The sequence below is a fragment of the Pogona vitticeps genome, chromosome 15, assembly GCF_051106095.1.
Source record: "Pogona vitticeps strain Pit_001003342236 chromosome 15, PviZW2.1, whole genome shotgun sequence".
Taxonomy (NCBI): Eukaryota; Metazoa; Chordata; class Lepidosauria; order Squamata; family Agamidae; genus Pogona; species Pogona vitticeps.
The window spans coordinates 4146679-4171651 of record NC_135797.1 but is presented as its reverse complement, the minus strand read 5'-3'; the positions used below and the strand labels follow the sequence as shown (position 1 = coordinate 4171651).

General features: G+C 50.0%; 1 protein-coding gene across 1 annotated transcript; it reads left to right on the top strand.

The window, feature by feature from the left end:
* The first annotated feature begins 280 nt into the window (after positions 1–280).
* On the top strand, positions 281–24299 carry THBS3 (thrombospondin 3). Its single transcript, XM_072984458.2, has 23 exons — positions 281–869; positions 5440–5646; positions 6600–6856; positions 7576–7678; positions 8186–8212; positions 8828–8910; positions 9062–9113; positions 9672–9820; positions 9922–10062; positions 10962–11039; positions 12789–12941; positions 13789–13899; positions 14557–14664; positions 14930–15089; positions 15477–15595; positions 17206–17258; positions 18016–18209; positions 19186–19364; positions 19651–19699; positions 19882–20078; positions 20500–20672; positions 22547–22686; positions 23923–24299. The coding sequence occupies exons 1-23, from the start codon at positions 521–523 to the stop codon at positions 23976–23978; spliced, it is 3138 nt and encodes a 1045-aa protein (XP_072840559.2). The 5' UTR covers positions 281–520; the 3' UTR covers positions 23979–24299.
* The last annotated feature ends 674 nt before the right edge of the window (positions 24300–24973 follow it).

Below are 24973 nucleotides of genomic sequence, written 5' to 3'. Positions count from 1 at the left end.
TGCCGCCTTCGACTTTTCCTAGCGTGATTGTCTTTTCCACCCTGTCTTTGCCCCCAGGGACCAAGATTTTCCGCTTTCGGGGTTCAAAGGGTGCAGGTCGGTTTGGCCGTGTGGGGCCCTCACATGGATAAGTGGGGAGAGGCCAGCAGGGGCCCCCAATTCCTGCTTCCCATGGATCGGGAATAACAACAAAAAGAGAGGTTTCTGGCCAGCTCCTGGCTTAGCCTGGCCTACCTCGCCGGATGAGGGTTGCGTGGATCACACAGAAAAGAGGAGAGCCCTCATCTCCGTTCCTTGGGAGACTGAGTGTAGCAAACAGCCTGACAAAGCCCCCCTCTTGCCTCGGGCAGCGAAATCTCTTGGGCGGCCGCCAACTTAACCCACCCCCCCAAAGAAGGGCATCTCAGCAGGTTTAACCCCAGCCGGCTGCGCGCCTTTTAGATACTACATCCATACAGTATCTCACCCCTCTTTCCTCTCTCTCTCTCTCTCTGGCTGTCTGATCAGGGAGGGTGGAAAAATGTGGGAAAGGAAGGAAGGAAAGAGGGAGGAAGGGAGGGAGGGAAAGAAAGAAGGAGGGGAGGAGGAGGGCGGGCGCGCCGGCCGGCCTCGACCGTGGCCAGGGAGGGCCCTCTCCAAGCGCGCCGGGCGCCTCCGCAGCCGCCACCCTTTGTCCCAGCAGCGCCGCCCCTTCCCCGGCCGCCCCGGCCCTCCCTTCCCCGTCTCGGAAGCCGCGATGGACCGGCGGAGGCTCCCCGGGAGTCCCGCATCCCCCCTGACCACCACCGCCGCCGCCTTCTTTCTCGGCTGCTCGCTTCGCCTCCTCTGCTTGGGCGCCCCGGGCGCAGCCGCCCGGCAGGAGTTGCAAGGTACGCGTGGAAGGACTACAAAGCCCAGGTGGCGCGCGCGGGGCAGGGGGGCGGTCTGGGCTGCCCCGCCTGGGGGATTCTGGACGTTGTGGTCCAGCCGGGAGGAGGGGGGGAAGAAGAGAGGGGCGCTATCAAGGTTTGCGCGCACCCAAACTCGGGGTCCCTACCAGCGCCTTTTGGGGAGAACAGGCGCCTCTGGTTTCTGTGCCAGGAGGAGGCCGTGGGTTCGAGTCCCCCCCTGCCCCTCCAGGTCCAGGCGGCGTAAAACTTCAGCCAGGCTCTGCCCCATCGGGGGGAACAAAGCTGACTCCGGGGAACCCGGAATGTTTCCAACTGGGACAGGATCGCGGGCAGCGGGACCTCGGCGCCTGGCGCGGGAGGCGCTCCGCCGCGCCACGGATCTGGCGGGGGGATATTCAGGCTGTCCGGGGCTGAGTGACCCAGTCGGGCTCGGGGTGGACCAAGCGGTCTGGCGAGGAGGGAGCGGAAAGTGGCACAGAGGCGCGTTAAGCAGCATCCTTTCCGGCCATGGCGCAGGGCGCATGCGGCTGGAGCGCGCAGGATCTCTCGGTCTCTGCGCCTCCCCAGCGTACAAACGCCCAGGAAGGGCTTAGAGAGGAGATGGTTGAGCAGATGGTCCGTGGGGGATTTTTCTGGGGAGGAAAGGAGAGGCGGTAAGGGGTCAGGTCGAAGGCATATTTGAGAGAGGGGGAAAAAAAAGACTTTCCAAGTCAGCGAAAAACTCATGGTCCACAGCTGGTTCCATCAGAACCTCCAGGGCCAGGAGCAGTCTATCTCCGCATACTGCTTCCTTGTGATCTACGCGGGCGGTGTGTGAGCAAATAGGTGGCCGGCAGGGGAATGATGATGCCAAACTGGACCGTAGCTTAGGATGCTTTCGTTCTTCTGAAAGGCAGCTCTGCGAACGGCCGTTTGTGGTGGTGGAGCCTCCCTGTCAAGGGGCAGTATATACTTCTGGAAGCTGCGGGAGGCCAAGGGAAAGGGAGAGCCGACCCCATTATGAAGGCTTCCCTGAAATATAGGATCAGTTCTTGGGAGGAAATGGAAAGGGGCTTCCCCCTTCCTGGTATAACTGGACTAGAACGAGCTGGAATTTTCAGCATGCATACATTACTGAAACAGCAACATCTACGTTGGCTTGGGCACGTCGTGAGAATGGGTGAAGGTCGGATTCCAAAGGATCTCCTGTATGGAGAATTAGTGCAGGGAAATCGCCCCAGAGGGAGACCACAGCTGCGGTAGAAGGACATCTGCAAGCGGGATCTGAAGGCCTTAGGAATGGACCTCAACAGATGGGAAACCTTGATATCTGAGAATTCAGCCTGGAGGAGCATGGCCTCTCCCAATTTGAAGAGACCCTTGTCCAGCAGGCCGAGGCAAAGAGGAAGTCATAAAAGCAGCAAAACCAGGGAGCCGGACAGGGGACAGATTGTATTTGTCTTCAGTGTGGAAGGGATAACTAAGGGGTGGCAAGGAGAGGTTCATCCCCTCCCATCCTCCCCTGCACTTTTTCCCTCTGTCTTTCCGGGTGCCATACCCTCTGTAAAAACCGTGGGCCTTGGATGCAGGATATGTCCCTTTGCAGTAAGGTTTGGCTGCCACTCTGCCTGGCTTTTCTATGTGGAAACTATATATATTTAATTTTTTAAGCACTACAATGCCCAGAATCCTCAAGCTAGCAGGGGCAGGACGGCTGGCTTGGGGATTTGGGGGTGGTGGTGGTTCGTGATTCTTGTGGGAGTCAGTTTCCCAGACTCTAGCATTTTTGCTTCCCACTTCCCTTTGCTCCTCCATCATCTTTCTTGATATTTAGGTACACGGATGTGGGTCAGGCCGTAGCCGACATCTTGCTTTAGGACCCGGGACGAACCCGAAGGAAAAGCAGAAGGGAACATAATTCACCAAATAATAGATGTGCAAACTATGCGATGACGAATAGATGGCTGAGGTTCCTCGCCAAAATTAAAATGAGCGAGCCCCAATTTTTTTGCTCCGTTACAGAGTTCCAGGAATGGAATATTTGACATTTCAGAAATCTGATGCAGCCTCTGCCAGCCGAGAGAACATGATTCTTTCAGGGACTACAGTGCCCAGAATCCCCTGTCCAGGATGGGAGAGGGCTTTGCTAGCTGAATTTTTTTTTTGTAGTCTTTTAAAATGTCCGTTTACCAGCCTGTTTGCGGATTCTGGTTTGGCTTCCGTTTCTCCCTGGGCTGAAAAGCTGTCCTCTGTTTTTATTGTCGTTTGCAGTTGAAATTTAGAAACTGGTATTTGATCAATATTTAGAGAAATCAAAACACACATTGTGCGACTCGCTGCTTTATAGAAAGCCAGGTATTTATCTCCTACTCTCCCCGTATGAATCTTGTGAAACATAATCATTGCTTTCAGGCCGAGAAGGATCTTTTCCCCATTTCTGTGAGGAGAATCCGGGCTGGCATTTTAACGCATGGAAAAATTTGTGCTTTACCGCTGGCGCGTGGCTCGTCCCCTGAAAATAAAACTATAATTAAAGTAAGATGCCGGTCCTCATGACCTAACGGTTGATTTACTGAGATGCCTCAGAAGCTACGCTTACCTCACAATTTCTAGTTTATCATTTCCCTCAAAAGCCTGCTCATTTTAGGGTGTAAGATCTCACAGCCGGCCTGTGTGGCTTTCATGACCTTTAAATGTATTTTATTAATTGAGTGTTTGCCCTACTTCCTTATGCAAGCGTCTCACACTCGGTATGCGGCTCGGCTCGGCTCTCTTACAGTCACAACGGTCCTGTGAGGTAGGTTGGGCTGATAGATGGGTTGCAACCTATCTTCCTGAGGGGCTAGATTTCTACTTGCAGAGTTTAGCAGGATTGCCTTTAAAAACGAAATGGAGAAAAGCACACACAGGAGTTGTATCTCCTTCTCAAATTGTTTCTTTTATTCCGGCTCTTTTAGGAAAAAAAAACGTACAGTAAAGGTAGGAAGATATAATCTGATCTTAGTCCTGCAGAACTGGACCATCGGGTCTAGACCCTGTGAGGGAAGCCTGGTGGGGAATCGAACCCCCAAAATCTGATCCAAGGTAATAGAATAGATTATGCCAGTGTAAATGGCAAGTAGGAGTACCAAGTTTAGAAACTCTTCTATGTGACAGAAAAGAATGGACTCCCCGCAGGTAGAGAGCTAGCACTTCAGGGAGAAAAAGTTGGAAGGTGTTTAAGATCAAGGAGCACGGACAGCGAAAGAGGACCCCACAATCCCCCCCCCTTTCTGCAGCTTCAAATCTATTTTTTTCTGCCTCATTCTGACATGAACGCTTGAGACAAAGCCTCACACGCAGACACCCCCCGTCCCGTCCCATAAACGCCGCTCTGTGTCTCGGCCGTTTGGACCGACCACGCCGGGCGAGGCCGCTTCCCCGGCCGAGCGGCAGCCGCCGTCCTCGACCGAAGGCTCTATAAATCTGTTTTCCGTGCAGGTTTTTTTTTTTTTCCTTTCCAAAATATGTGGCCTGCACCCAGCTTCTGGTTAATCTTTTGCAAAGCGTTCCGAAAAGCCTGGCCAAGGAGACTTGATCGGAAGCCCCACGCCCGTGGGAGGTCCGGGCTGGGCGTTTGTGTGTGTGAGAAAAGGGGGCACTCCCTCCTTCCCCACGTTGACCCCAAAGACAGCCACAGGCGTCTTCGGCACTTCCAAGGGCCCCTGTGTGCTCCGAGGTTGGCGCACGCTTTCAATCCCTTCTTGCAAACAAATATTGATCTGGGGAGGACTCCCTGTTTTTCCAGGACCGGCCTTTTGGCGGGCGTCCCGCACTGAAGGGCCGTCTTGTCGGGTCAGGCCGACCCTCCCTCGAGACCTCCTGTTCCCCCCCACAAAATGGATAAACCAAATGCCTCGGAGAGAGAGAGCGGGACCTCGCCCTCGTGGTTTGGCCTCCCGTCACCCCTGGCAGGAGCAGCTCCTCGGAGTTGTCTCAATGACTTTTCCACACACTCTTCGGAGGTATCGACGGAGCCCGGGGGTGGCCCGATTAAAACAACAGGGTTTCTTTCTTTTTAAAAATGTTTAAGGATGATTCCACGCTCTGGCATCTTCCCTCTGAGCTGAGGGGGGATTCCTCACAGTGGTTTGTGGACCGGAAAAGCCTTTGTTGTGTGTGTTTTTCGTTTCGAGAACAGGCAATGAAGGGCTGTTAACTTTACCAAAGACCCGCTCCTGGCGGGGAAGGGAATTTTATTTATGTATTTATTTATTTATTGGATTTTTACCCCCACCCCTCTAGACAATGACCAGGGCTGGTTTGTTGGTCTCCGTTGTGGTGTCTGCCTGCACTTCTGGTTGTTGTTAAGAAGAAGAACTGCTGAGTTAAAAGGGACCCTCAAGATCATCCAGTCCAACCCTTGTCACAGAGGCGCCAGGGGGGATTCAAAGTCCCAACCTCTGGCTTCACAGTCAAAGATCTAAACCATGGGGCCCTATGGTCGCATTAGCCCCTTCAATTTTGCTTTCCTGCCTTTCTCGGGGGGGGGGGGAAGCAAAGGCTTAATCCTGATCTTTTCCTCCCCTAGTCATTGACCTCCTGACCGTGACGGAGGCCCGGCACATGGCGAGCGTCACCAACAAGATTCGGACGGAGCTGCTGTCGGTCAACGACCTCTACCTGCTCTCCAGCTTCCGCCTGCCCCCTAAGCAAGGAGGGGTGTTGTTCGGGCTCTACTACAAAAAGGACAACAGCCGCTGGCTGGAGGTCTCGGTCGTCGGCAAGACCACCAAAGGTGAAGGGAGGGGGCGGGCTGCGGCCGAGGCCGGCTGGCTCTGACCACGGTGTGTGTGTGTGTGTGTGTGTGGCCAGGGCTGGTGGCGTAGCTGGTTTGGGTCCGAACTTTAGAGAGGGAAGGCAAAAGCACTGAGGGTGCATTGGGCACAAAGTTCGGTTCGGTTAAAGTTTGGATGAAAATCCGGTGCGGATCCGTGGCCCCCCCCCCCCCCCAACGAAGCCATCCTCTTCAGGAATTTGAGCCAAGCCAAACTGGAGAACTTTCGGCCCTCCAAATAAATGGGACTCCGACTCCCATCATCTCTGACTGTTAGCCAGACCCACAACAACTCATGGAGGACTGCAGTTCCCCCCCCCCAATGTCCTCATCCTCATATCAGCTCTCCAGGGTTTTAAACAGAGAAGGATGTTTCTCCTTATGATCAGCTTGAACCTTTTTTTAAAGATACTGGAATTCCCAGAGGAGAAAAGCTTCAAATTTCTCAGAGTAGGTCACCCCCTTTTCTCATTAACTGGCACTTATAGTCTCAGGAACTCAGTCTAAGTAGGAGAAAGAATAAAAGGTTTCGTTTATAGCTCAACAGGTTAAACAGCAAACTAACAAAGCGTAGGTGACTTGGGCAAACAGGCCCGGACAGACTCCTGCTTTCAACAGGCGGAAGGGAGGGAGAAAGCTCAGAAGGAGAGAGGCGGGGCTTTCTTTGAATTCAGAGGCAGGGAAGGAACGATTGGTTGATACCGGGTAGATTGACAGTTCGGAGAGGTCCCTCCCAGCCTAACCTGCTAAAGGCTGCCTGCGAGGTTGCAAAAACTCCACCAGAAAGGGGTGTATGTGTTCCTTTGGAGAATTCAAGAGGGCCAAGGGTAGAAGAGGGTGGAAAAAGCAGAGTGTTTAGCACAAAACCAACCCTCCCCTTCTATGTCTTCCTGTGCCGCCCCTCCCCCTGCCAGTCCTGCTCCGCTACCTCCGAACCGACGGGAAGGTCCAGTCCGTCAACCTGCAGAACGCCAATCTGGCCGACGGCCGCAGCCACACCGTTCTCTTGAGGGTCAGCGGCCTGCAAGGGCGCAGCCTCTCCGTGGACCTCTATGTGGACTGCAAGCAAGTGGACTCGAACTCAGGGCTGCCCGAGATGCTGCCCGTCCAGAGGGACCAGGCCGAGGCGGTAGAAGTGCGGACGGGACAGAAGTCTTACCTGCGCATGCAGGTGAGCCAGGCGGGCATCACCAGGAGCTTTCGTTTGTGGGTGTGGTCAATGCAAATAGAAAGAGGCGGGTTTGTGCAGAAAGGGGGCCGGCTTCCTATCTAGGGGTGGGGCTATGCAAACGAAAGGGGTGGGGCTACGAATTAAGCCCTTTCTTCACCTCAGTGCAGAGTTGTCCAGGAAAAGACCTCTTCCTGAATCAGCCCGAAGATGCATCTTCTTTGTTTGGCGGCCTTGGAAATTAAATTCTAACTTGGCTCGTGGACGTTGAAGGACGAGAAGCAAGGGATGGGTTGTTTGAGTCCTTTCAAAAGACTGCTCTACTGGATTGGGCAAAAAAAGAGCTTCTTGTCTCACTCTCACACTGGAGACCATGAATCTCGGGGCTCTGTGAAAGTATATCGAGAGAAACGAAACTGGGGATAAGAAGGAACTTAAAGTGCTTATTTCATATGCCTCAGAGGCAGATAAATTTCCACGTTCTCCCCCTCACCTTGTCTTGCCAGAAGAACAACTTTTTATCATGCGGATTGCTACTCTTAGCTTCACTTCCTTCCCGCTCCTTCCCAAATTTAGTGCTTTCGCTGTGTTCCTAGTTTCTAAAACAGGGCGTTCTGTGTAGTTGTCACAAGCTGAGACTAGGCAGGTGTACTTTTGCCAGGATAGGTACCTTAACAGTGCTACTGCCTTGATTTGAACCCAGTCCCTTCTTTGCACATTAGGGCTTTGTTGAGTCGCTGAAGCTGATCCTTGGAGGGTCAATGAGTCGTGTGGGGGCCTTGAGCGAGTGTCCTTTCCAAGGGGACGAATCCATGCAAAACACAGGTGAGAGTAACCAACCTTCCTTCCTTCCTTAATATGAGAGAGAGAGAGCATGGTAAAAGGAAAAAATAAACAGGAAAATTTTTTTCCACATGTATTACCAGAACTGGCCACTAGAGGCTGTGCTATGTATTTTTCAAGAAAAAGTATTCACAACACGGTCTCAGGCTCCCTCTTGTGGCCAGTTCTGGCAATACATGTGAAAATAATTTCTGTCTGATTTTTTTTCCCTTTTAATATTTTTAATATTTTCAGACCATGGCTAAGTGAAACCGTAGATACTGATACGAGAGTCCCACTATATTTCCCTTCCTGTTTCTGAAACTGTACATATGTAGGAGTGTATGGGCTGTTCTAAATGCATGCATTTTTAAAAGCGATCCCCACCTTCCATATCATACACATTTATGAGTATTTTCCCCCATCGTGTGCATGGTTTGTAGACATTTTAAGAGTCTGAGGGGCGTAAATAAATGCTAACTCTTTCCTCCCTCTTTTTTTCCCACCCAGTATCCAACGTAATCAATTCCCTCTTTGGTGAGTTTGATGGTGGCTCAGCCACGTTTCCTTGTTGCGTGTCCTGTTATTTACAGTGCTACCGATCTTGCATGCTCTCGGGGTCCTTTAAAATCCATCAATAAATGCACACACAGAGGCACCGTCCCATCCACCCAATCAAATGTCTTCCGGAGGTGCTGGATCACAACGCCCATCATGCCCAGCTCAAAAAGCTGTGAGGAGATGGGAGTTGTAGTCAAACACCCCTGGAGGTCAGGGAAGACTGGACTACATTTTATGCAGACTGAAGGGTTAGCTACCATGGAAAGCTACCCTGTAATCCATATCTTCTATCCCAGGGTGGATGATCCCAACAGACTGAACATCTCCTGATGGGAGCAGCAGTAAAAGGGGCTAATTTGTATATTTTAAGAAACCAGTCTACAACCACAATAGATTTTTTTTTTCAAATTGAGAAATGGACCGTTAAAAAATTGTATTTTTAAGTGAAAGGAGCCTCTTGCGCCCTCTAGTGCCCCAAAATATATATTTTTAATGTGGGGCTTAATGTGGAAAGCCTTGATATAGGTGAGGGGGATGTGAAACTCTGTCATCGTCAAGGACAGGACTGCTCACTCTCCTGTTGCGTGACAGGGGAGCAAACGAAGGCCCTGGTGAAACAACTCACGCTCTTCAACCAGCTCTTGATGGAACTCCAGGAAGACATGAGAGATCAGGTGAGTGCTGCTGAAAATCCAGGTGAGGATTTTGAGGATTTTGGAGCATTGGGATGCATACAAAACAGCCTATGGGCCAAGTTGGGGGGGGCTAGCTGCTTTACAGCATCTGGACCCACACCTCTGAGAGTGTCTTGTTACTTCATTTCAGGTGAAGGAAATGTCCTTGATACGCAACACCATCATGGAGTGTCAAGTGTGTGGTGAGTTCCGAGGGAGAAAAGTGCAGGCATCAAGAGACTGCGGCCTCTCTCTCTCTCTCTCTCTGTGAAAGACAGAGAGACAGAGAGAAAGAGAGGAATCTAACACACTGAAGTGTGTTAGCAAAATGGCTCTGCTTCCATCTTCTTCATTTCCTCTGATAAATCAATAATCGTGTGCTGTCAAGTCAATTCTGACTTACAACCCCCCTTTTCCAGGTTTTTCCAGGTAGAGAATACACATAACTGCTTCACCTTTCCCTTCCTCTAGAGGGCGCTGTGGGATGGTGCAGCTTGCTCAAGGCCACCCAGGCTGGTTTTTCTCCCAGGAGGCCCAGTGGGGGGGGATTCGAACTCCCAACCGCTGGCTCCGCAGCCAGAGGCCTAAACTGCTGAGCTATCTAGCCAGCTCTGGTAAAAGTTGGCTCTCTCTATTTGAGCCATTAGCTGCCTCCCACGAAGAAAAGGGAATGGGTTGATTTCAGTGTGAGCTTTTGTCGATTGAATCCATGATCGTATGTTCTCACGTACTGAGATCCAACTTTCCGAATTTTCTTAAAGGGTTCCACGAACATCGCTCCCGCTGCAACCCGAATCCGTGCTTTCTCGGCGTCGACTGCATGGAGACGTACGAGTACCCGGGCTACCGTTGCGGGCCTTGCCCGCCGGGTTTCGAAGGCAACGGCACTCACTGTGCCGACATCAACGAAGTAAGCAGGGTTCGGCCCGGCGGGAGAGAAGGGAGGGAAGAGAGTGGGAGGCGGCGAACCCGAGTTCGAGTTCCTGACTGAGCGCTCGTTCTCGCCCGCAGTGCGCCTACACCGACCCCTGTTTCCCTGGATCCAAATGTCTCAACACAGCGCCAGGGTTTCGGTGCGAACCGTGCCCTGCGGGTTACAAGGGGAACATTGTCTCCGGAGTCGGAGCCGACTATGCCAAGGCGAGCAAGCAGGTGAGAAACGGACCGGGTGGCCTCGCTCTTAAAAACTAAGATGATCCACAAGCATCTCTCCATTGCTCTAGAGTAGATCAGCCTTCCTCCACCCCATCACACTTTCCTCCTGCTCTCTGGCCATTGGACTACAAACCCCATCAACCCCGGCCAGCCTCACATGGAGTCTTCTTCTCTGTGACTTATCAAATATTAATCAATTAATTAATCAATTAACAATACACAATAAGGTAGAAAATTAAATATATCTATATATATGTTTCTTGTCCTGGGTTTAAGCTTTTCGTTTCCCAAATACTACATGTAGTAAAATAAGAATAATAATAACCATTCCATATATCTTTAAAATGATTCACATCCCTTTTCTAACTTTCAATTCACACGTCAATTTTCCGTCGGTAACCATACGCCACGTTCCTTTGTACCATCCCTCCAAATTGTTGTTATTCTCCTGTTTCCTTGCGAATATTCGTCTTGCGACCGGAACCGTTGCTTTGCGAGCGAACCCATTCGCGCATGTTGCGAAAACGTATTCTGTTTGCTGTTACTTGCTTTTCGTAGAAAGAAAGAAAGAAAGAGCAACAAGTACAGTACTGTTACTCATTAATTGAGTGTTACTCATACGATACTGGACGGTTTTTAACAATCCGTTCACAAAAATGAAAATAAAGGGGGGGGCAAACTCCACAAAATAGCCTGAGAAAAATAATTTTTTAAAAAGAAATCAGTATAAGTTCACATATTGTAATGCCAATGTCGTTGATGTCATAACACTTAAAATCAGCAGGATTAGCTGCTATTGTGATGGGTAAGAAATCATATTGTTCTTTTTAAAGACATTATTTGTACACAAGAAACCCTATAGATCGTCTCTTATGATGATGATTTCCCCCGACCAGGTTTGCACGGATATCGACGAATGCAATGATGGCAACAATGGAGGATGCGATCCCAATGCCATCTGCACGAACACCGTGGTGAGCCCGCCGGCTTTGGGGTGCTTTTCAGCCTGGGAACGATGGGCATGTGGATGGAGAGTAGCTCAGAATGACGCGCTCAACCCAGGCGGGAGCGTCCGAGCTTCTGACGTGCGGCCGACTTTATTTACTCTCTTCCGCCGGTCCTGGCATTGATGCCTACTTCAAAGCCCATGAGGCTGGGTGGAGTTCCCTCTTTTCCCCACCGGTGTTGTGTTGTTATTGCACTAGGTGCTTTCATCATCCATGCAGATGGGTGTCGTTCGCGAGCATCTGTCCAATTTAACCCTGCCGGTTTGGACAAGAAAAAGCATCTCATCGCTAGCAATGAGATTTTAAAAAATTTCTTGGACTACACATCTCATAATTCCCCATTCCAGGAGTTCTAACTCACTTACACCCACCAATTTTGGCTCATCTTGGAGGAAAGGCCTCAAAGGGGAGGGCTTTGTGGCCTCGCTCGGCCTCAACTTCCTGTTTCTGCCCCAGGGGTAGCTGGGAGCTTTCTTTCCAAACAGGAAGCTAGGTAGAACTAGGCCCAGCTAAACATCAGGTTTTAGGCTTAGGCCTTTCTCCCAGGTGAGCCGAATTTGGGAGTTGGTTAAGATGTGCGTAAATCAGGAAGAACGCCAAGAATGAGGAATTAAGGGATTTAGGGTCAAAGAATCCCATCCTTGGTCATCCCAGTGCATGTAGGTTCATAATTCAGATTAAAATAATCCCTGTGTTACCACCCAGATACTGGTTAATGACTGGAGACGGATCTTCAATTCTTCCTTTTAAAAAAACTACAGTGGTGCCTCGCTAGACAGTTACCCCTCATGACAGTTTTTTCGCTAGACATTGGCTTTCTGTGATCGGTACAGCGATTCGCAAAACAGTGATTCCTATGGGGGAATTTCGCTGGACAATGTTTGGTCCCTGCTTCGCAAACCGATTTTCGCTAGACTATGATTTTGACAGCTCCCTCTGTGCTTGTAAAACGGGTGTTTTCGGGACCTAAGCTTCACAAGACAGCGATTTAAACAGCTGATCGGCAGTTCGCAAAGCGGCTTTCCTATGGCCGATATTCTCTAGGCAACGACAATTCTTCCCCATTGAAACGCTTTAAACAGGTTTCAATGCATTCCAATGGGGAAATGCTTTTCACTAGATGATGATTTCGCTAAACAGCGATTTCAGTGGAACGGATTATTATCGTCTAGCGAGGCACCACTGTATTGACAACCTCATCACCCTGCTGCCACTATAAAAGCGAAGGTGTGATAATCTGCTAATCAAAACTAAATTCTGGCAAAGCGGGCTAAAATCCATGAGAAATTCATGTGATATAAAAACTCTGTTACTTATTAAGGTGGGGTACGACTCACTCCTTTTTGCGATGGTGCACATTCCCCTGGCTATCCAGCTCGAAAGCTCTTTCTCTGTTTATATGTTTCATCTGCCGTCTTCCCTTCAAAACCAAGGCTGCTAGCCAGATTTTTGAAATATCAGTTGTGAAATTTAAAGCAAGCTAAAACCCAGCGGCACAAAATCGGAACAGTAAAAACTGAGGTTAAAACGGTTAATACTTTTTAAAAATGGAAATAAAATGAGTTTGGAAAGGACGTCGATACAAATTCCAGTATTCCCGGCGGTGGAAAGCTCCGTCAACCCGTCGGTTAGCAAAAATCTACTTGAACCATAGGGATAAAAATTAAAAGATGTTTCCCTTTTTTTGGTGGGGGGTATCTTTTCCCAACCCCGCAGGGATCCTATAAATGTGGGCCGTGTAAGTCGGGATTTGTGGGGAACCAGACGGGAAGTTGCGCTCCAGAGAAGACCTGCCAGAGCCCGACCCATAACCCGTGTGATATCAATGGGTACTGCCTGTTTGAACGCAACGGGGATGTTTCCTGCGCGGTAAGTCCTCTCGAGGGGAAGAGCTGGGCGATGGTGCAGGAAGGGGGGAAACTGGGATTATTTTGGAACTGGAGCAATTCCCTTTCTGAGGAATTGGGGGGCATTCCCTGCCCAGGGCTCAGGATGTGTTCAAGCAGCATGGAGTGTGAACCAAATACAGTGGTGCTCCGCATGACGATGACCCCGCTGTACGACGAATCTGCAGGATGGTGACTTTTTGCGATCAATGCATTCCAATGGGGATTGTTTTCGCATGACGATGATTTTGCTTAACAGTGATTTTCCTGGAACAGATCATCGTCATGCAGGGCACCACTGTAGCTGCTAAGTAGAATTACTTGACTTAGGTGGGTATTCCTGAGGTCCTGTTGACTGCTAGTCAAGAGTAAGAAAGCTGGACCAAAGTCTCACCAGAGGCTTGGTCTACCTCTGTGTAAGGCATTTAGGAGGGACCTGTGCTCCCTTAGGTGGACCTCCAGACCTGTATTATGGATCTGGGTATCCCTGTGCATCAGTCAGTGTGTAGAAAGCATTGATTATGCTCAAACCCAGTTTAGGGGTCTTGTCACAGGTCGTTATGGGGCGAGAGCTGATTTTTGTTAGTTCTTTGACCTTCTTGCGTTCTTCTGAACCACAAGATGGAACGTCCTGGTTCAGACGCAGTCTACCTCGGAGTCACCGTTGCTAGAGAACATGAATGTTTCTGGCTGGTGTGGGTGTTTCTCACCTCTTCCTCTTAGTGCCCTCCTCACCAGCATCTCCTTGAACGTGGACCAAATACGATACTGGATAAGTAATGTAACTCTCCTTATGTTTTGATGGCTTCTTTGATCCCGTCCTCGTCCAGTGCAACGTGGGATGGGCTGGCAATGGGAACGTGTGTGGCCGAGACACGGATATCGATGGCTACCCTGACGAGCCGCTGCCTTGCATTGATAATCATAAGCATTGTGCGCAGGTATGTCGCCCACAGAGGGAGAAATTGAGCGCGGGGCTGTGAACAGGTGGCGGATGCCCTTTTTCAAAATGTGAACAGGACCCACCCTGTATCCACAGAATTGGTATCTGGGTTTCACTTCTCTGCTGCCTGAAAATTTTAAAAACGTTAAAATAAAAAAATTTGTAAATACGTGTTTTCACTATGTGTTACTAAGGCTGGACACTAGAGGGAGCTAGAGACCATGGTTTGTAATTCTTGTTGAAGTTATGGTAATACATGGTGAAAATATGTACAGTGGTGCCTCGCAAGACGACGTTAATTCGTTCCACGAAATCGCTGTCTTGTGAAATGCGGTTCCACATGGGAATGCATTGAAATCCATTTAATGCATTCCAATGGGGGGAAAAATTGTCATAGAGAAACCGTTTTGCAAAGCACAGACCCAGCTGTCAAAATCTCTGTCTTGCAAAAAACCATCCCTAAAAAAAAAGTTTTGCAAAGCGTGGACCCAGCTGTCAAAATCGTTGTCTTGCAAAAAACGGTCCCGAAAAAAAAATATTGCGAAGCACGGACTGAAACATCGTCTAGCGAACATTGCCCATAGGGAAAACGGTTTTGCAAAGTGAAGAGCAACAACACAATGATGTGGTCATTTATCGTTTTTTTTTCATGCAGGACAACTGCCGGTTGACTCCGAACTCGGGTCAGGAAGATGCCGACAACGATGGCATCGGGGACCAATGCGATGATGACGCGGACGGCGACGGGATCAAGAACGTGGAGGTACATCAAAGCAGAGTGGCCTCTTGGACCTGGGTGGGCTGGGTGGTAGCCAAGCTAGGGGGTGATCTTTAGGATGGAAAACCCCAGATGGTTTTGTGCCCCGAAAAGAGTCACTAGGTGACCCTAGGAAATTAGCAATTCCTCTAAGGTCCTATCTGCACAGGTCTTACCCATTTAAAGTCGTGGCTCCTTTAGGGAGTCCGTCCGTCTCATGTTTCATCCTCCTCCTTTCCTACTGCTGTCGACCACCTCCCCACCTGCACAGGACAACTGCCGCTTGTTTCCCAACAAAGACCAGCAGAACTCGGACACCGATTCTTTCGGGGACGCCTGCGACAACTGCCCCAACGTCCCGAACAACGATCAGAAGGACACAGACGCCAACGGAGAAGGAGACGCCTGTGACAACGACATTGATGGGGATGGTGAGGAAAAGGGAAGAGCGGGAGGAAAGAAAAAAGAGTAACCACATGTGAGAGCATGAGGGGGAAAATAGGCTCAGTGGTCCTTGAAGGAGTAGGCTCCGTCTTGCAGCCCTTGGGGTGGGGGAGTCTTCTAGCCGCGTCGAGGGAGAAAGGGCTGATGGGGAAATCTGTATGCTAATCGCCGTTGAGCCTCAGCGGGGGATTGGCTGGGCTGCCCTGAGGTCACGGAGGGATGCAAAAGAGCAGGCAGAAGGCGTAGAAAGAAGGTAGGGCTAGGAAAGGCGAAGAAGAAGGGAGGCAGGAAGATAGGGCCAGGAAAGGAAGAGGGGCTGGCTGGGAGGTGGCGAGTCACGCCCTTCACGCCCCCCCCCCCCGTTTGCTCCCCAGGCATACCCAACGGGCTCGACAACTGCCCCAAGGTGCCCAACCCGCTGCAGACAGATCGTGACGAAGACGGGGTGGGCGACGCCTGCGACAGTTGTCCCGAAATGAGCAACCCGACTCAGGTAGGAGCGCCCGGGAGAAAGGCTGGATCAGTCCCTCCCTGGAATCTTCTGGGAGGCAAAAAATTTAAAAAAAGGAGCAGGCTTCCTATTCTGCGATATTTGGAGGAGTCGCTTCACGGTGGACTGCGTCGCTACAAAGTTGTATTAGGTTTCTCTTGTGTCTTCATGCCTCTGGGCATGAAAAAGGATAGTCCCACAGCTAGAAATGTAGGGTGAAAGGAAGAAACGGTCCAGGCCTACCTGCCTACCTACCTGATGGGCTAGTTTTCTACATGCAGGGATTTTTTGTTCTGGTTTTGCAGGAGTGACCATTTCTTTTATTTTTGCACGGTGTACGTACCATATTTTTCCATGTATAAGACTATACTTTTGTCTAAAATTTTAAGTCTTAAAATTGTGGGTCGTCTTATACACGGAAGTAAGCTGAGGAGAGAACAAAAACAAGTGGAGGGGAAAGCAGGGATCAGAGCGATCCTGCAGGGCTTTGATCCCTACTTTCCCCTCCACTTGCTAATCCTTGGGATTAATCCATGGGACTTAACAAAAGGAGGGGGAAAGAATCAAAGCAATCCCATGGCTGTATAAGGGGGAAAGGGATCAAAATGAGTGTGCATTGCAGCATTGCTTTGATCCCTTTCCCCTCTTTTTGCTAAGCCCCGTGGGGCTTAGCACGAAGGGAGAAAGCAGGGATCAAAGCGATCCTGCAGCGCTTTGATCCCTTTCCCCCTACACTTGCTACGCCCCACTTAGATTTCTTAATTTGGGGTTAGAAAAGTGGGGGGGCATCTTATACATGGGGGCATCTTATACATGGAAAAATACGGTATTCGCTTTCTGCCCCACTCTTCTCTCAGAATTGTAAGTCTAGGCTGCTCGGATCTAGGTTAAAAACAGGTCCGGATATAACAGTCATATAAATTTATAATATTAATGCAGCTTTTAGAGAGAGAGAGAGAGAGAGAGAGAGAGAGAGAGAGAGAATGGCCATCTGTTTTAGAAACAGCAAAAAAGAGAAGTGTCTCAGGATGCCTTTAAGGCAGTGATTCCCAACTTTGGGTCCCTAGATGTTCTTGAACTACAACTCCCAGAAGCCTTTTCACCACGAGCTGTGCTGGCTAGGAGTTGTAGTCCAGGAACATCTGGGGACTGGGAAGCACTGCTTGAAGGCAAAAAAAAAATCTATCCTTCTGCAAACTGCATCTGCAGAAATGGCTTTCCATTAAATGGGTCCCTGTAGTTTTATTAATGTATTCATTCAGGTTAGAAAAATCGGGAATTATGTATGGACTTTATTGTTGTTAAATTATAGCGATCCTAATAAGACTCTCGAGGAGAATGAGATATTTAAGGAGTGGTTTTACCAGTTCTGCTCCCCCAGTGAGCTTCTGTGGCCGAGCGGGGATTCGAACCCGGGCCTCCGAGCCCTAGTCTGTCACTCTGTGTGCTACCCCACACTGGGTATTTTGCACGGAGTACATCTCCAATAATCCCCATCCCAGTGGGTACACATTATGGGAGTTGTAGTCCAAAAACATCTAGCATTTCCCTTTCGGGATGCGTCTTGTTTTCGGAGACTGTTTTTGCTCACCTGAGGCCCCGGTGTCTTCCAGACAGATGCGGACAGCGACCTGGTGGGCGACGTTTGTGACACCAATGAGGACAGGTACGTCAAATAAACGCAACGGAGGGTGCAAGTCACACATGCCAAAAGAACCCTTGTTTACAAAACTTCCGTTCACACGACGCACGAGTAGCCGCGATTCATTTGGCCAGCCAATCGGGTTCCCCCCCCATCTCACTGACACGGCGATCTAAAAATGATCCGATTCTGTGTCGCTTCAGTCCTTTACCATTCCAGCGCGTGTGGACGTCGTGGACAACTTTGCGAATGGGTGGGGTTTTGGAGCTCCATGGCCGCTGCGTGTCCACCATGCTGGTACGCTTTAAAAAACACTTTTTAAAAAGTTTTATTACTGTATCGATTAATGTTAAAAAGGCCGTGGGAAATGGTCCATACATGGACATTTTTTTTAAAAAAATGCTTAGCGATAAACCACTAACTTCTCTTTTTATTTTTTTCCTCCACAACAGTTTAGTGATGTATCACTTTGCCCATCTCGTCCCCATTTTTGTGGGGCTTATAGTTCATTTTCTCCCTCTAGCTTTCCAACAACAGTTGAAGTCTTTTTTTAATGCTGCCCTACTTTTATCTCGTGACATGTTCCATCAAGGGGTACATTGACTAAGAGTTGGAAGCGACAAGGAAATAGCGATATATCACGTGACTTTTTTTTTAATGATTTTTTTTTTGCAGTGTTTGGAAAAGACAGAACAGGCCAGTTCTCTGTTGCTCCAGAGAGGTCCGGATTGACTCGTACGCCCTTCAGGGTTTCAAGATTTCTCTTCTTTGGTTTTGACAGCGACGGCGATGGCCACCAGGACAGTAAAGACAACTGCGCGGAGGTCCCCAACAGTTCTCAGCTGGATTCGGACAATGACGGGCTGGGAGACGAATGTGACAATGATGATGACAATGATGGGATACCCGATTACGTGCCGCCCGGCCCGGACAACTGCCGCCTGGTTGCCAATCCCAACCAGAAGGACTCAGATGGTGAGCGCGTTTGGAGAGGTGCAGATTTCAGAGCAGCCTGAAAAGATAAACGGACACAATATGCGCCTTGATCTATGTACGGCGGAGGGTTGGGGGGGAGCGATTCCTTTTCTTGGACTACGCTTCCCAGAATCCACAGCTTGCTTGGGCTCCCAATGCAGCCACGTTCTTTAGAGGCAAAACCAGGAGGAGAGATCGGTGGTTTGGCTTCAGTTCCCATCCTCCGCTGGTCAGGGGAAGCTGGGAAGTGGAGTCCAGCAGCGTCGGGAGGGCCAGAAGTCAGGAACTGATTTTATATATGATGATTTTTGGAGCCAGAGGTTGGGAGTTCGATTCCTCCATAGTGGCTGCTTGGCAAGGGCTGGACTCAATGATCTCATAGTTTCCCTTCCAGCTCTGCCGTTCTAGGTTTATTATTATTACTTTAATATCTTTTAGCAAAAAGACGTTTGCAGTGGTACAGGGGCAGATGAATCTCGCCTGTAATAAAAACGGCAAAATTCATGTCATGGTTAAAACGAACAATTGGGTCGTAATTCGAAGCAAGCCTGAACTGTCCCGGGAAACAAAAATGTTGAAACTGAAGCTGTCCTGCTTTGGGCACAGCATGAGAAAGCGAGATTGTCTGGAAAAGATCATCAGGATGGGAACGGTGGGAGGCAGCAGGAAAAGAGGAAGGTGAAATACAAGATGGACGGACTCCCTCAAGGAAGCCACGACTTTTGAATTTGCCAGAGCTGAGCAGGGCGGTTGAAGAGAGGGCATTTTGGAGAGGGCTCCTTCATAGGGTCGTGTCAGAAGCAACAACAAAGCTAATATGGGGCGTTCCCCATGAAAATAACTGTGCAATCTTCCAACGCCCACAGGTCCCTTCTTCCAGCCTAAAAGTTCCAAATCGTAAGCCAGAACAGGAGGGCCGTGGTGGAAAGACTTACAATATTTACCTTTCAATGATTGTGTTGATCCTAACGTGCAGGCAACGGCGTGGGGGACACATGCGAGGAAGATTTCGACAACGACACGGTGGCCGATCAGCTGGACGTGTGTCCGGAAAGCTCTGAGGTGACGTTGACCGACTTCCGGGCATACCAGACGGTCATCTTGGACCCGGAAGGTGACGCCCAGATTGATCCCAACTGGGTGGTCCTCAATCAGGTGTGTTTTAGAAGTGCCCAAAAGGGGTCCCCGGAGTTGGCACGGCAACGCGGCTGCCTTTAAGCAGCCCCGAGGTGTAGCGGGTGCAAATCTTTGGCGTTCGGGCCAGGTTTGGCACTGTGGCCGCTGGTTGCCGATCCCTAGGAATGTAGGATTTACACGGGCAGCCCAAACCTGCCCTCTGACCCCAATATCTCGGATGGAGCCTAGAATTTCATTTCCATTTCTGAACTCTTTCGCCTAATTTCCCATTTCTGAACTCTTTCGCCCGATTCCCCCTTTTCAGGGCATGGAAATCGTTCAGACGATGAACAGCGACCCTGGCTTGGCCGTAGGTAAGAGCCGTCGAGGGTCCGGTAGACCCTCTTCTCTATAAGACTACATTTTCCAGAATTCTGCGGTGGGCATCGAAACCCCTAAAGACCGCTCTGTCTGAAATCACGGCATGCTGTGGGGCTTGGTGTTCTTGTTGGTTGGGTTGACCCCTTCCCCTCTTCACGCCGACTCTGTGGGGCAGGATACACGGCCTTCAACGGGGTGGACTTCGAGGGCACTTTCCACGTCAACACCGTCACCGACGACGACTACGCCGGGTTCATCTTCGCCTACCAGGACAGCGCCAGCTTCTACGTGGTCATGTGGAAACAGACGGAGCAGGTCTACTGGCAGGCCACCCCGTTCCGCGCCGTGGCCGAACCCGGCTTGCAGCTCAAGGTGAGCCGCCCCCCCCGGCGGGAGAGCGTTGGCTCGCTCTGGAAGGGAATCCCCAAAGGCCATCTAGTCTGACCCCGCCACTCTTGCGTCATTACGAATCGCTGGGTTTTGTGGCTCTGCTTTTAAAAAGGCTCAAACAAAGAGAGGAGCCACCTCCCATTTCGCAAGCATTAGGCTTCCCATAAGGTGGGAAGTGTCCCTTTCCCACACGTTAGCCTTAAGAGCGAAACAGAGCCTCCTCTGCAGGCGCAGTCTACCTCGAACTTGGGCTAAATGGGCCCACGCCCCAAAGAACATAACTGGCCTCTTTCGCAAGGAAAAATTTGCCAACCACGCGATTTCCCTTTTACCTGAGGAAATAATGCGTTATCAGGATTATGGCCGTGACAATGTTTTTTGTCGTCCTTTCCCTCCCCGTCAGGCGGTGAAATCCAAGACAGGGCCGGGGGAATACCTCCGCAACGCTCTGTGGCACACCGGCCACACTTCCGGCCACGTGCGGCTTCTGTGGAAAGATCCACGCAACGTGGGGTGGAAGGACAAGACCTCGTACCGCTGGCGCCTCATCCACCGACCCCAGGTGGGCTACATCCGGTGAGGAGCGGGGTCGGGACGGGAGACGGGAGCCCCCCTCGTCGTACTTGAGGGACATGGGAGACCCATTTTCTTCGCACCCGCGTCTGGCTCTGGCCTACCTCACAGGGTTGTTAGGAAGATTCCCACTCCGCTGGACTTGGAACCATAGAGAATTCACAGAGGGCTGTATTGGTTGGGGGACTCACTAGGCAACATTACCTTCGCATTGGCTTCTCCAGCCGACCTACCTTACAGGGTGATTGTGAGGATAACAGTGTTGGTGGCTACGAGTCGGCACAAGTTCCCACAAGGATATCAGGGATATAAATGTGTTGAGGACGACGATAATTATTAACAAATCAAACTACTTAATAGGGGGACTATCAGGAGAAGAGAAACCTTAAATGACATTTATTTATCTACTTATCCATTCATTCATTCATCTATCCATTCATTCATTCCACTTTTATACCACCCAATTAGTGCAAAGCCGTATTCTGGAGGGTTCAAAAACTAAGGAAGTAAATGCAAACGATGCAGCCATCGAAGTATAATTCTAAGCCAACGACGCGCAAATTTTTTGCACATTTGCAAAACAGCTCCGTTGGCGAAATTTTGCAAACACGGCCAAACAACTCCATCAAGCAGAGGTCAAGTCGGTGGGATGGGGGGAAAAAAAATCTCGAGATGGAACAGGGAGGGGGGAAGGCTGCTCGGCCCCCTCGCCTCTCCCTTTTGCTCTCAGTTGGGGCCGAAACCCGGTGCGTGGCCCGTTTTAAGCGAGCCCTCGCGCTGGCTTGACAGCTCCCTGGGGGCGGCGTCTGGGTCCTGGCGGGTGGGCCTGGGAGTGTGTGTGTGTGTGTGAGCGTCCGTCCACTGGGAACCTATTCACTTGTTGTTTACCCCGTGGACCCGGTTCACATGCTAGGCCCCCCGGCCCCATTGTCTGGATCACCATGGTGACCCCCACGGGAGCTTGGAATGCCTCCCCTCCCTCTTTTTTAGTTGCAAAAATAGGGGATCGGACAATGGGGAAGGCGGCAGGGGGGAGAGGCCTGTGGGGAAGAGCCAACGCGGTGAAAATCTGGTCCAGACGCCCCTCCCCAGCCCGAGATCTTCCAGAACTCAACAACATTTCAAGCCAAGGAACAGAAGCATTGAACCGGCGTCCATATGGGTGTTGTCCCTGTGATGGTCGGGTGGCACACTGCCCGAGAAGAAGCCGGACTAGGAGGCCCTCTTTTGCTCCTCGGAGCCGTCATGAGTTCGAGGCCCCCGGAGGGGCGAAACGTTTCCGAGCCCGGCGTTCCGAACGCCAGCCGGCGCCGTGCAAAATTCTTGCGGGTCGAGAAAAAAAAAGATCCCGCCCGGACATTGCCGAGAAAAATCTTTTGACAGAGGCAGTTTTAATGAGTTTGTTTTAATTCTGTTGCAGGTCAATAATAATTATACCACGGAATGTCACACAGTTTTATAATCAGCCGCGGATCTTGGAAATAACATCACCAGAGCTCAAAAAACAAAACACAGCAGTATTAGGAATCGCGTGCCTACCGCGCCGATATTTAACAGATACTTAGGTTTTTGTGTGAAACTTGTGTCTTTGATATAATGCCAGTCAATGATGTTATAATTTTGATTGACGGTGTCTGGTATTTTTGAATAATAATAATAATAATAATAATAATAATAATAATAATAATAATAATAATAATAATAATAATAATAATAATAATAATAATAATAATAATAATAATAATAATAGAACTGCAGAGCTGGAAAGGACCCAATGGAACACTGAGTTCAGCCCCAGTCAAGAAGGTCGAGGGGGGGTGGGATTCGAACTCCCAACCTCTGAGACATAACCTTATCGGGTGTCTCCCCCCCCCCAGGGTGCTGCTCTATGAAGGACCTCAGCTGGTGGCTGATTCGGGCGTCATCCTGGACACCACGATGCGAGGAGGGCGTCTGGGCGTGTTCTGCTTCTCCCAGGAGAACATCATCTGGTCCAACCTGCAGTATCGTTGCAATGGTGAGCTGATGGAGGAGGATGTTTGGGGGGGGCACGACGCGGGGGCGGTGGGTCAAACCTGCATGCTGCTTAATCCTCATCATGCGGCCGTCAAGTCAATTCTGACTGATGGTGACCCTTTTCCAGGGTTCTCCAGGTAAGAGAATTATTCAGAAGTGCTTTACCCTTCCCTTCCTCTGGGGGGAGCCCTGGGCCTGTGCAGCTGGCCCAAGGCTCCCCAGGCTGGCTCTTCTCTCAGGAGGCACTGGGAGGAGGGGGGAGGTTGGAATTGAATTTTCAACCGCTGGCTCGGTAACCAGAGACCTAAACCACAGAGCTATCCAGCCAGCTTACTGGTTAAATATGGATTTATTGGGGGGGGGGGGTCCTTGGCAAAGTCTCAACAAAACTTTGTTTTGAAGCTTCAGAGAAAGTATTTCACAGGAGCCTTGGCCATCAAAAAGGGAGGCCCCTGTTGAAGGAAGGAAGGAAGGAAAGAAGTAGCTGATGATGGATAAAAGGAAGGAAGGAAGGAAGGAAGGAAGGAAGGAAGGAAGGAAGGAAGGAAGGAAGGAAGGAAGGAAGGAAGGAAGGAAGGAAGGAAGTAGCTGATGATGGATAAAAGGAAGGAAGGAAGGAAGGAAGGAAGGAAGGAAGGAAGGAAGGAAGGAAGGAAGGAAGGAAGGAAGGAAGGAAGGAAGGAAGGAAGGAAGGAAGGAAGGAAGGAAGGAAGGAAGGAAGGAAGGAAGGAAGGAGCTGATGATGGATAGAAGGAAGGAGGTTTTGAGCTTCTTTTAAAGGAATGGCATGCTAAGTAGTGAAGCCCAAGCCATTTTGCTGCCTGAAGCAAAGCTGGGACGCCCTCGACTGCAAAAATGTGAACTTTCTCACCATCTTGTCAAGGGGCTACAATGCCCCACTGCTGCCTAGAGATGGAGGCTCGCTTTGAGGAAGCCACAGGGTTGTTTGCAAGACCTGAACAGGGCGGTTGAGGAAAAGGAGATTTTGGAGCTGGCTCATGGGATTGCTGTAAGTTGGAGGTGACTTGACCGAACAATAATTTCTAGGATCTGTGGTGGGTTGAGTAGGGAGAGGAAGCTATCATCGCCGGACAGGTACGAGACATCTTTAAACTTGCATCATCAATACACCTTCTAATGTGATGCTGGTCGAACCTTCCATGACCAGTGTGAAACCTTGAAATTGTGGTTTTCTAAAACAAATCCCCAAGGTTTCCCCTTGTCTTTCTCTCGACAGATACCATCCCAGCGGACTTTGAACCATACCGCAGGATTTTATTAGAAGGGCTTTGAAGGGTGTGTGTGTGTGTGTGGTTGCAGGCTTCACACAACCGTCCTAAGTGGAGGCCAAACTCTGGAAAGCCATCTGATGGCCGATCTCAAGCCACCGGACCTCATTTTTTGCCCCATCAACCCACGCCTGCCTGCGCACACTCCCGTTTCCGGACACACAACCGAGACGCTGACTTAGACCGAAGAGTCTTCGGCCGCGGGAATTTGCAAAGGATGATGGGGCCGCGAGGGCTCCTGCCCATCAAAGGGGGTTGTGACGGCGATTGTCCCACGTCGTGCGGATGCGAATACACCCATAAAAAAAATTTGGTTGTTTTCTAACTTCTCGGTCCTGTCGTTGATGCTGGGGGATGTTGGGTCGGGCGGGGTGACCAGGTGGGCCGCAACTCTTTGGACGTCGGCACATGCTCAGAGGCTATCTGTCATCCCAACCTACATTCCTATATCTCTTTTCAAGATGGGCTTCCCCCCTCCCATAGAATATCCCAGATCTTCACGCTGTTATTTCCCCTAAATTGGCAGGATCTGTAGATTTTTCTGTGAGAAAACCTTTGATTTCCCCATTTACCTCCGAGAAAACAGGAACGCCGAAGATCTCCCGTGGAAATATATGCAGATAGGCCTGCCTTTAGTGGTGACGAACTGGATAATGCTTTAAAGATAAAAAAATAACAGCCCTAAATCTTTCACAAAAGGGCTGTTTTCAGCATGAAGTAAACCCTTATATATGTACTTGGTTATTTGGCATCAAGTCGCTTCCGCTTTAATATTGGCTGTATATCAACACTACTTTACTAATAGTAAGGATAATGATAATGATTTCCTATTCCTGCTATGTACTGTATTTTTCAGTATATAAGACGCCCCCATGTATAAGATCCCCCCACTTTTCTAATCCAAAATTAAGAAATTAAGTGGGGCTTAGCAAGTGTAGGGGGAAAGGGATCAAAGTGCTGCAGGATCGCTTTGATCCCTGCTTTCTCCTCCACTTGTTT